Source organism: Lucilia sericata, unplaced genomic scaffold (genome assembly GCF_015586225.1).
Source record: "Lucilia sericata isolate MDLA Ls3-8-SP2 unplaced genomic scaffold, ASM1558622v1 Contig004135F_arrow, whole genome shotgun sequence".
Lineage (NCBI taxonomy): Eukaryota > Metazoa > Arthropoda > Insecta > Diptera > Calliphoridae > Lucilia > Lucilia sericata.
The window spans coordinates 15,001-26,334 of NW_023997157.1; the positions used below are offsets into that span (position 1 = coordinate 15,001).

At 27.7% G+C, this 11,334-nt stretch overlaps 1 protein-coding gene across 1 annotated transcript; it reads left to right on the top strand.

The window, feature by feature from the left end:
* The first annotated feature begins 16 nt into the window (after window positions 1-16).
* On the top strand, window positions 17-10,862 carry LOC119615116 (coiled-coil domain-containing protein 80-like). The gene is given in 9 exon segments (XM_037971195.1): window positions 17-400; window positions 9,705-9,758; window positions 9,791-9,908; window positions 9,910-10,061; window positions 10,130-10,351; window positions 10,416-10,472; window positions 10,475-10,616; window positions 10,618-10,664; window positions 10,667-10,862. Coding segments are annotated over 9 exon segments (933 nt in total). The 5' UTR covers window positions 17-342; the 3' UTR covers window positions 10,750-10,862.
* Window positions 10,863-11,334: the final 472 nt, after the last annotated feature.

Consider the following 11,334-nt stretch of genomic DNA (forward strand, 5'->3'; position numbering starts at 1 on the left):
GTCATTTTTTCATCAAATCATTTATAATTTTTTTATTGCTCATTGTTATTTAAACGAATAATCATCGCCGTTTGTGAAGTGCGTCCGTCGTCTTCTTTGGTTTTTCTTGTGTGCTGTGGAGAAAATATTAAAGAAAATAGAAGCGAAAAAAAACTATTTGGAATTTATTAAAAACGCAAAAAACTTATAATTTATTTTATTACTAGAATTTTACGCTAAATTAAAGCAGAAAACAAATTAAAGAAAATTTTACGTCCTCTTAAAACTGTGAAATTTTGCTGTAGTAAAGCAAATAGAAATAAAGTGAAAATATATACTGCGAATTAAATTTTGTTGGTCAAAATGTTTCATAATAAATTAATTACTTTGGCCATATTATCAACGGCCTGCTTGCTAACAGGTAAATAATATCACAATATATTAAATTTTTTTAATAATATTCCATAATTTTTTTTATTAAATTAAGCTATTTTTTGTAAGTGCTTTGTTCTGGTCAAGTTTAGACGTCATTTTTTATTTTGCTTTTGCTTTGCAAAGACAAAAAAGCAAAAACAAATAGCAAAAAACAGTAGTTGGTGAAAAAAAAATACATAAAGGGTCTATTTCATTTGCTCTCAGCTGATGCGTTCTATGTTTTTGTTGTTCTCTTCTTTAAGTATTTGTTGTTTTATTTTAATAAAGCAATTTTGTTTTTGCCATTAGCCCCCCCAACAACAACATTATTATTGTATTGTTGTTTGTTTTTTGCTAGTTAAAACGAAATTTCCAGTTATTTTTTTTACTTATACCTGGTTCTTCTTTCTTTGTTGCAGTTTTTTTTTTGTTTTATTTTAATTCACTTTTTATGCCATATTTTCTGCTTTTTTAAATGAAATTTATTAATTTAATTTACCTGTTGAAAAATTGTTGTTTATTATGCCTTTTATATCAAGTTAATTGTAATTTCATCACTTTTTGCACTTCTAAAGTCTAATAAAGGAAAGAAGACGAAGAAATAGCTAAGAGTGAAATTAATGCGAAACAATTCTATTTAAAATGGGGGGATTTTTGAGTTTATAGAAATAGAATAAAAAATCGAAAAATGTCTATATAAAAATTATTATAATTAATTGGTACTAGAGATCTCGTTGTTGAACCCGGTTCTCTTGCTGAAAAATTTTCCTTTCGTTTACCCCGGGTATATTTATTGAAGGAAATAAATAATTCTATACCTTTTACATCAATATTGTAGAATTTTCATAAATGTTTACGTTTCTAGTTAGATAGTTAGTTAGTTAGTTAGTTAGTTAGTTAGTTAGTTAGTAGTTAGTTAGTTAGTTAGTTAGTTAGTTAGTAGTTAGTTAGTTAGTTAGTTAGTTAGTTAGTTAGTTAGTTAGTTAGTTAGTTAGTAGTTAGTTAGTTAGTTAGTTAGTTAGTTAGTTAGTTAGTTAGTTAGTTAGTTAGTAGTTAGTTAGTTAGTTAGTAGTTAGTTAGTTAGTTAGTTAGTTAGTTAGTTAGTAGTTAGTTAGTAGTTAGTTAGTTAGTTAGTTAGTTAGTTAGTTAGTTAGTTAGTTAGTTAGTTAGTTAGTTAGTTAGTTAGTTAGTTAGTTAGTTAGTTAGTTAGTTAGTTAGTTAGTTAGTTAGTTAGTTAGTTAGTTAGTTAGTAGTTAGTTAGTTAGTTAGTTAGTTAGTTAGTTAGTTAGTTAATTAGTTAGTTAGTAGTTAGTTAGTTAGTTAGTTAGTTAGTTAGTTAGTTAGTTAGTTAGTTAGTTAGTTAGTTAGTTAGTTATTTAGTTAGTTAGTTTAGTTAGTTAGTTAGTTAGTTAGTTAGTTAGTTAGTTAGTTAGTTAGTTAGTTAGTTAGTTAGTTAGTTAGTTAGTTAGTTAGTTAGTTAGTTAGTTAGTTAGTTAGTTAGTTAGTTAGTTAGTTAGTTAGTTAGTTAGTTAGTTATTTAGTTAGTTAGTTAGTTACTTACTTATTTAGTTAGTTAGTTAGTTACTTATTTAGTTACTTATTTAGTTAGTTAGTTACTTACTTACTTATTTAGTTAGTTAGTTAGTTAGTTACTTATTTAGTTACTTATTTAGTTAGTTAGTTAGTTACTTATTTAGTTAGTTAGTTAGTAGTTAGTTAGTTAGTTAGTTAGTTAGTTAGTTAGTTAGTTAGTTAGTTAGTTAGTTAGTTAGTTAGTAGTTAGTTAGTTAGTTAGTTAGTTAGTTAGTTAGTTAGTTAGTTAGTTAGTTAGTTAGTTAGTTAGTTAGTTAGTTAGTTAGTTAGTTAGTTAGTTAGTTAGTTAGTTAGTTAGTTAGTTAGTTAGTTAGTTAGTTAGTAGTTAGTTAGTAGTTAGTTAGTTAGTTAGTTAGTTAGTTAGTTAGTTAGTTAGTTAGTTAGTTAGTTAGTTAGTTAGTTAGTTAGTTAGTTAGTTAGTTAGTTAGTTAGTTAGTTAGTTAGTTAGTTAGTTAGTTAGTTAGTTAGTTAGTTAGTTAGTTAGTTAGTTAGTTAGTTAGTTAGTTAGTTAGTTAGTTAGTTAGTTACGTATTTAGTTAGTTAGTTAGTTAGTTAGCACAGAAGATCAGTCTAAAGCTTGAACTACAAATCAATCTTAAGTTGTCACTATAGATCGGATATCCATGATCAGTTCATAATCTGGAAAAATTCAGCCTTTATATCAAGACTGCAGCTCAGTCTATAGTCAAGACTATAGTTCAGTCCATAGTTGGATTATATGTACATCAGATTATAGACAAAACCAATAGAATGGTCAATGCTGTAGATCAGTCAATAGTCAAGGCTAAAGATAGCCTACAGTCAAGGCTTACGTTTAAACTTTAGTTTTAACTGTAGATCAGTATTTAGTTTGGACTATAAACTGCAGATCAGTATACTATAGATCAGTCTTCAATTTGACTAAAATATGTACTACAGATCAGTCTATAGCCAATACTAAAGACAAGGCTAAAGATCATTCAATAGTCAAGCCTTATAGAACAATCTATAATCAATACTATAGCTCAATATATAGTCAAGACTTTGGGTCAGTGAGAACTAAAGATCAGTCTGTCAGATCACTTTATAATCTAAACTATAGATGGTACTATACTCGTGATAAAAATAATAATGTTTTCTTTTTGATAAGAATGACGACTCTTCAACCAAAATTTAAATGCATTTTTATTAATAACAAAAAAACATATTAAAATTTTATGTTGACATTTTAGACAAATTGTTTTTTATTTATTAAAACAATTAAATAGTTTTTATTTATTTGTGATAAGAAAATATTGTTTTCTTTTCCACGCGCTTAAAACTGAGATAAAGTTATTTGCAATAGGCCGTCCGTCAAACGGGATGATTAAATTCCCTATAAATTTTTGTTGTTTTTGCTTTTTTTATAAACAAAAAATGCATATTTTAAGCTCAGATTTACTAAACGACATTGATATATGCCAATCAACTATAACAATAAAAAAATTATATGAATAATAAGCCTTTTTTTTTTCGAAATTAACAATTATATACAGACTCTTCTTATCTGTTAACGTTTATAAACAAATTATTATACATACTATATTAGTTCAGTTTTATACATATGTATAACGACAAATGAAATTTTAGTTTTTAGTAAATATTTTGTACACGTTGGAAGTTAAAGCAAACAACAACAATTAAATATTTGTTATTAAGTATTTTGATTTCTATTTAATAAAGTAAATTGCTCATATTATAGGAAATTTAGTAACCGCTAAACACTACACCCCTATTATTTGTTGTTGTTTTAAATAATATTTACCATATTCTATTACTCATTAAGAGTTGCTTTGATTTTTGAAATAAACACCATATTATACTTTGTATTGCAGTTCACAAATTACATATTTTTCATAATAAACCCTGATATTGACAGTGGAATATTTCACAAAAAATAAGGGCGTTTATTTTTCTCTTTCTTATAGTGATAAACAATTGTAATTGTTTTATTTAAAGTTTAAGATATCTTTATAAAACTAAATTGCAACCACATTATTCATACAACGTTGTTTTAAAATGATGACCTTTAAACTCACAAAACAAACAAAACATTAGAATTTGTTATTTTATTGATTACCTAATTCCTCCCTCATTGTTTTTAGTTATAATATTAAATTTCGTTTTTTTATGGTTTTACTAAACTTTGAAAATGGTAGTCAAGTTGTTGTTTGTGGTTTTCTATTAGACTTTAAACAAAACTAACTTTAGAAAAATGACGCTAATCTTTTAAAACTTGGTAGACAAGTGTTCCTTTTTTAAATAGTTAAATAGTACACAAAATAATATTTACCCCTTTTTTTCTGCACCTAATTCTATGTGTAAATGGTTGTTTATTCAACTTGTTTTATTTTAAATACTATTGTTGTCTCATTACTTATATTTAATTAACATTTTTCTTTGTTCTTCATAAATCAAAGTTTACTGATAATTTAGTTTAAGTTAAATGTTATATAGATTTATTAACGACTCTAGTAAACAGTAAATATAAATCAAAACTAATAAGTAGATGGATGATCTTTATAATACTGATGCTAGTTATCATCAGTATTATAAATTGAAATTTTTTATGGAAAATTTTTTAAAATTTTCCTTTGAGACTATTAATCAAATCTAATAAGATGACGAATTTTGAATTTTTTAAAGAAATTTTCAAGTGAAATTTTGAATTTCTAGAGAAATTTTTGAGTGAAATTTCATATTTTTAGAAAATAAATGTATTATATAATTAGTTCCTGAAAATTTTGAATATCTAATGAAGATTTACACATTTTGAATATTTAATTTTAGTGAAATTTCGAATTTCTAATGAAATTTTGAATTTTTAGCGAATTTATAGAGAAATTTTGATTTTTTTTTTACTACAAATTTTCAGATTCAAGTAAATTTCGATTTCTTAGTTTAATATGTATTAAATTTTAGTGAAATTTTGAATTTTGATATTGTGAATTTCTGTTTAAATTTAAAATTTTTTTAGTGAAATTTCGAAATTCGAGTGTAATCACTATTTTAATAAAAAAAAAAATTAATTTTAAATAAAATTTTGAATTTCTAGTAAAATTGTGAATTTTAAATAAAATTTTGAATTTCTAGTGAAATTTCGATATTCTACAAAAAAATCGAATTTTTTTGTGAAATTTTAAATTTCGGATATTTCTAGAATTTATTGTAAATTTTCCAATTTTTAGTTAAAATTTCGAATTTTTAAGGAAGTAGAAGTTCCGAATTTCTTATGAAATTTCGATATTCTAGTGCGAATTTAAATTTTGAATTTATAAAATTCTAATGAATTTAGCTTTTTTTGGGTGAAATTTTCAATGAAATTCTCTCTTTTAGTGAAATTTCGATATTCTAGTAAAAATTTGAATTTTAGTGAAATATCGAATTTTTGGTGTGAAATTAAAAATTTTTAGTGAAACTTCGAATTTAGATTAAAATTTAAATTTTAAGTGAAATTTCGGGTTAAATTTAGAATTTTAGTGAAGAAGGACAATACAATTTTTGGTTAATAAATTATGAATTTCTAGTGGAAATACAAAGTCTGTTGTCTTGACTATAGAGTATCTATGACTATAGAGTTATCTATCTATATAGTTATCTATAGTCTGGACTATAGACTGATCTATAGTCTGGACTATAGGACTGATCTATAGTCTGGACTATAGACTAATCTATAGTCTGAACTATAGACTGATCAATAGTATGGACTAGTCTGGACTAAGACTGATCTATAGTCTGGACTATAGACTGATCTATAGTCTGGACTATAGACTGATCTATAGTTTGGACTAGACTGATCTATAGTCTGGACTGTAGACAGATCTATAGACCGGACTATAGACTGATCTATATACTGATCTATAGTCTGAACTATAGGTGTATATCTATAGTCTGAATTATAGACTCATCTTTAGTTTGTATTATAGGCTGATCTGTAGTCTGGACTATGTAGACAGATCTATAGTCTGTATCTATAGACTGATTCCTGTAGTTTTTGAACTATAGACTGATCTATAGTGGACTATAGACTTATCTATACGCGGATCTATAGTCTGGACTAAAGACTGATCTATATACGGATCTATAGGTTAGACTTAGCCGATCTATAGTTGGACTATTAGACTGATCTACAGTCTGGACTATATACTGGATCTCTAGTCTCGCCTATAGACTGATCTATGGTCTGGACAATATAATGATATATAGTCTGGACTGTAGACTGATCTATAATCTGAACTATAGCCTGATCTATAGTCTGAACTATAGCCTGACTATAGTCTGACTATAATCTATCTATAGTCTTGGACTATAATCTACTCTATAGTCTGGACTATAGCTGATCTATAGTCTGGACTATAGCCTGTTTCTATAGTCTGAACTATAGGACTGATCTATAGATGATCTACCGACTTTACTTTTTTACTGATCTGTAGTCTTGCCTATTATAGATGATCTACTGTTTCGACTATATACTAGGCAAAATCCTGTAAACTGATCTGAAGGCTTAAGCCTAACTGATTTACATTCAATATTCAAGTCTTTTATAAAAGTTTAAATAAAAATTTCAAATATCGAGATGAGATAAACACTCCATTTGTAAATTCCTTTTTTCAAAACCCCAAAAGTTCAGGCAATTGTTAAATATTAAAATATTTTTTTTTAAATTTATCTTGTTTTAATTTTGTTGATTTTGTTAAAGATAAAGAAATATGTATAATATATTTTTATTAATTTCAATATTGCCTTAAATAAATAATGTCAAGTGCTTGCATTATATATTTTTTTTGTTCTTTCGTCTCTTCCAGCTAAATAAATCCATTTTAATTTATCTTTAGTAGGTTGTTGATGTCGCTGGTCACAGCGTTAAGTGTTTTTTTTTTTTGTGAATTTGCCGCATGTACGCAGGGATGGGAGAGGCGTTTTAAATTCTTTAAGCAAAAAAATTTCAATTATTACTATAGCATGGACCTTTTCTTCTACTAGAAACTATGAGTTTCAAATTCAAAATAAATCTACAAATTCAAATTTAAAAAAAAACTGCTTAAATAGGGATTGTTTTATGACGTTAAAGTAATGCATTACATTTTCCCATTTCTGTACTTAGGTCTTTATTTAAATTAAATTTAACACAAGATAAAACGACTTAAATAAATACCCTTAATCAACGTTTTATTATGTAGTTGTTTATTTATTTATTCTTCTTCTTTTCCATTACAATTTCGGAAATTTGGAGAATCTTTAACATTTATCGTCTTAAATATAAATGGAATTATGGCGTATGAATGAGATGAAAGTTCAGTTATCATTTGCTGGTTACATGTTAATTCAAATTTGTGTTTTTGTACTATTAGATAAGATAAGTTAGATTATCTCTATTTTTCTCTGGTAAGAACACAGAGATAAACTTGTGATTATTTGATTATATTAAGTTTTTTATTATTAAATATATAAATAGTATTTTTAGTTAGTGGTTTATTTATTAATTAATATGAAAATGTGGTTAACTACTTATTGCGTTTATTATTTTATTGAATATAAAAAGGAAATACCTATTATTTGTTCCAAATACTTTGACCTATTTATTATTTAACTCTGTGATGCTTTTAATACAAAAATTCATTCATTATTTTTTTTGATTAATTTGTCATCAATTATAATAATTAAAATCTTTCGATTGCAATACTTTATATTTAAATATTTTTTTCTGATCAATTTGGTTTTTTGCTTTGATTTCAAGGTTTGTTTCAGCATTGAGTTCCCGCATTTTTCTTATCTATAAAATTTATTTCCAAAGTATATAATAGGTCAATTTTATGCTTTCTTTAATAAAAATATTTTTTTTCCAATTTTTAGATAAAAGGATTATTTTTAAATTACATTTGTTTCTTTTTTATTGTTGTGAAGTAAATACAAATGTATGTAGTTTTAAATAACACTTGGTAACCATTTTGTTGTTTATAGTAGTTTATTGTTTTTGTTTGCTCTGTTTGTGTTTAAAAAATATAAGTAATTGTTATTTATGCATCATCGCAAAATATCGCTTTAAAAATGAGTCACAGTTTTAAAAAAAATAAACAAACTCAGACAAGCCAAGCGTACTGTAGCAATTAGGGAAAATTTGTTTTTGTTTCCATGAAATAGGGTTAAAGTGAAAAATTAATTTGCCACAACAAAGTGATAAAGTCACTATAATCTTAACTTATTGTATGGCCTCAAACTTTAGTTCAGTCTATAGTCTGGTTTATAGGTCTGCTCTACCTACTAATCTTTAATCTAAAGTTTGATCTCTCGTTCATTATTCTTAACTATGTATATTCTGTTCTATAGTTTAGTCTAAATTCTAGACTAATGTCTAGTCTGCAGCATAAACTAGTCTCTAGGGTAGACTATAGGTAAATCTCTAGGATAGTCCATAGTCTAGTCTATAATCTACTCTATAAGTAGTCTATAGCCTACTCCATAGTCCATAGTATACTCTACAGTCTATAGTCTAGTCTATAGTCTAGTCTAAGTCTAGTCTATCGTCTAGTCTAGTCTATAGTCTAGTCTATATTCTAGTCTATAGTCTAGTCTATAGTCTAGTCGATAGTCTAGTATATAGTCTAGTCTATAGTCTAGTCTATAGTCTAGTCTATAGTCTAGTCTATAGTCTAGTCTATAGTCTAGTCTATAGTCTAGTCTATAGTCTAGTCTATAGTCTAGTCTATAGTCTAGTCTATAGTCTAGTCTATAGTCTAGTCTATAGTCTAGTCTATAGTCTAGTCTATAGTCTAGTCTATAGTCTAGTCTATAGTCTAGTCTATAGTCTAGTCTATAGTCTAGTCTATAGTCTAGTCTATAGTCTAGTCTATAGTCTAGTCTATAGTCTAGTCTATAGTCTAGTCTATAGTCTAGTCTATAGTCTAGTCTATAGTCTAGTCTATAGTCTAGTCTATAGTCTAGTCTATAGTCTAGTCTATAGTCTAGTCTATAGTCTAGTCTATAGTCTAGTCTATAGTCTAGTCTATAGTCTAGTCTATAGTCTAGTCTATAGTCTAGTCTATAGTCTAGTCTATAGTCTAGTCTATAGTCTAGTCTATAGTCTAGTCTATAGTCTAGTCTATAGTCTAGTCTATAGTCTAGTCTATAGTCTAGTCTATAGTCTAGTCTATAGTCTAGTCTATAGTCTAGTCTATAGTCTAGTCTATATCTAGTCTATAGTCTAGTCTATAGTCTAGTCTAGTCTAGTCTAGTCTAGTCTAGTCTAGTCTATAGTCTAGTCTAGTCTAGTCTAGTCTAGTCTATAGTCTAGTCTAGTCTATAGTCTAGTCTATAGTCTAGTCTATAGTCTAGTCTATAGTCTAGTCTATAGTCTAGTCTATAGTCTAGTCTATAGTCTAGTCTATAGTCTAGTCTATAGTCTAGTCTATAGTCTAGTCTATAGTCTAGTCTATAGTCTAGTCCATAGTCTACTCTATAGTCTAGTCTATGGTCTAGTATATTCTAGTCTATAGTCTATATTATTCTAGTCTATAGTCTAGTCTATGGTCTACTATATATTCTAGTCTATAGTCTAATATATATTCTAGTCTATAGCATAGTCTAGTCTATAGTCTAGCCTGTAGTCCAGTTTATAGTCTATGGTCTGGTCTGGACTGTTATATAATCGGATCTTTAAATGTTTCTTAATTATTAATTTCTTTTATTTATCTTTCTTTTAGCCGCTCAAATGAGTGTTAATTTAAGTGGAGCTGTGCCACCCTCAACAGTTGTACCTATTTTGCCCATTAAGGAGGATACTACATTACCACCCAACACACTGCACCCACTACAACAGCTAGCACTACAACCACCACCACCACTACCACTACTACTACGGCTGCTCCTACCACCACAACTACTACGACAACAGCAAAACCCACGACAAACTGTAGCACCCACAACCACTACAGCTGCTCCCATAACGACCACAACACCAGCACCCAAACCTTATCCAGAACCAGAAATTGGAACCTGGAACTCCAGTTGTGTAATGGTACGAATGGCAGCTCAATTGAATTTCACTTACGATACCAAAGGTAAGCTCAGGGAAAATCTAGATAAGAAAATAGTTTTTTTTTAAATAAATTTCCTTTCTTCCATTTAGATAACAAAACAGCCTTTGCTTTGTACAACATCCCCAAGGATTCCAAAGTTGAAGATATGAGCTGTGACATGAATTCGACACAATTTTTACAGGTCAATTGGGGACCAATCACTGCTCAACACACTATGGTTTTACAATTCGATCGTGTTAATGGCACCACCAACATGACCATGATGATGTTTACTTTACCCTTAATGAGTGATCATTTTCCAAATGCTAAAGGTGAGAGTTTGGTATTAAAACTATAAACAAAACAGCTTTTAATGGTGTTATGTTCTCTTTGCAGAAAATCAAACCATACAATTGATCTACCGTGGTGGTATTTTCACAGCCCCCACTAAAATGTCTACCACTGTACTCGTCCTCAGGTCTTCAATTTAACCGAAACCGTTATGAACAAAGAAGTATTGGGCACCGTTAAGGTTCACGATGTTCAAACTGAAGCTTTCCGTTCCGCTAATGCTACTGGCTTTTCGACTGCACGCGACTGACAGTTCGGAAACTCCCGATGTGGTACCCATTGCTGTAGGCATTGCTTTGGTAGCTTAATTATCATAGTATTGGTATCTTATCTGTGTGCTCGCCATCGTTCCACTTCTCGTGGCTACATGAGCTTCTAAATACGCTAAGTAGAGTGGAGAGAGAGAGTGCGCAAAAACCTCGCTCTAAAATATTTTAAATTTTATTACACATTTTGAAATTCAATTAGTAAACTGTTTTAGTTACAAAATGAGAGGTTTTCTTTAAATGTTTCTTTTATTTGGAAATTTAATTTTTTAACAAAATATTACCACAAAGACTAAATAATTGGCTTTTACTAAAAGCTTAAAAGGGGATGAATGATTATATACAAAGAAACCAAGTTTTTAAATTTAAACATTTTAAAATTGTATAAAGAAAAGGCAGCCCTTTAAAATAATCGAAACTTAAGGCTGTCTTAAGTATTTTATGTAACAACAACAAAATAAAATAATTGGAACGAGGGTATTTTCTTTTTAAACATAAACGAACTTTTTTAAATAAAACATGAAATTGTTTCAAATTTCTTTTATTATTTAAAATGTTTGGCTAAAAAAATTCTCTGTAAAATACGTTTTTAAAATTTTCTTTTAACTTTAATGTTTTTTTTTATATAAATATCTAATGAAATATTTATTTTTGATTTTTTTCTCTCTTAAACTTCTGCTTCTTTCTTTAGTATTAAT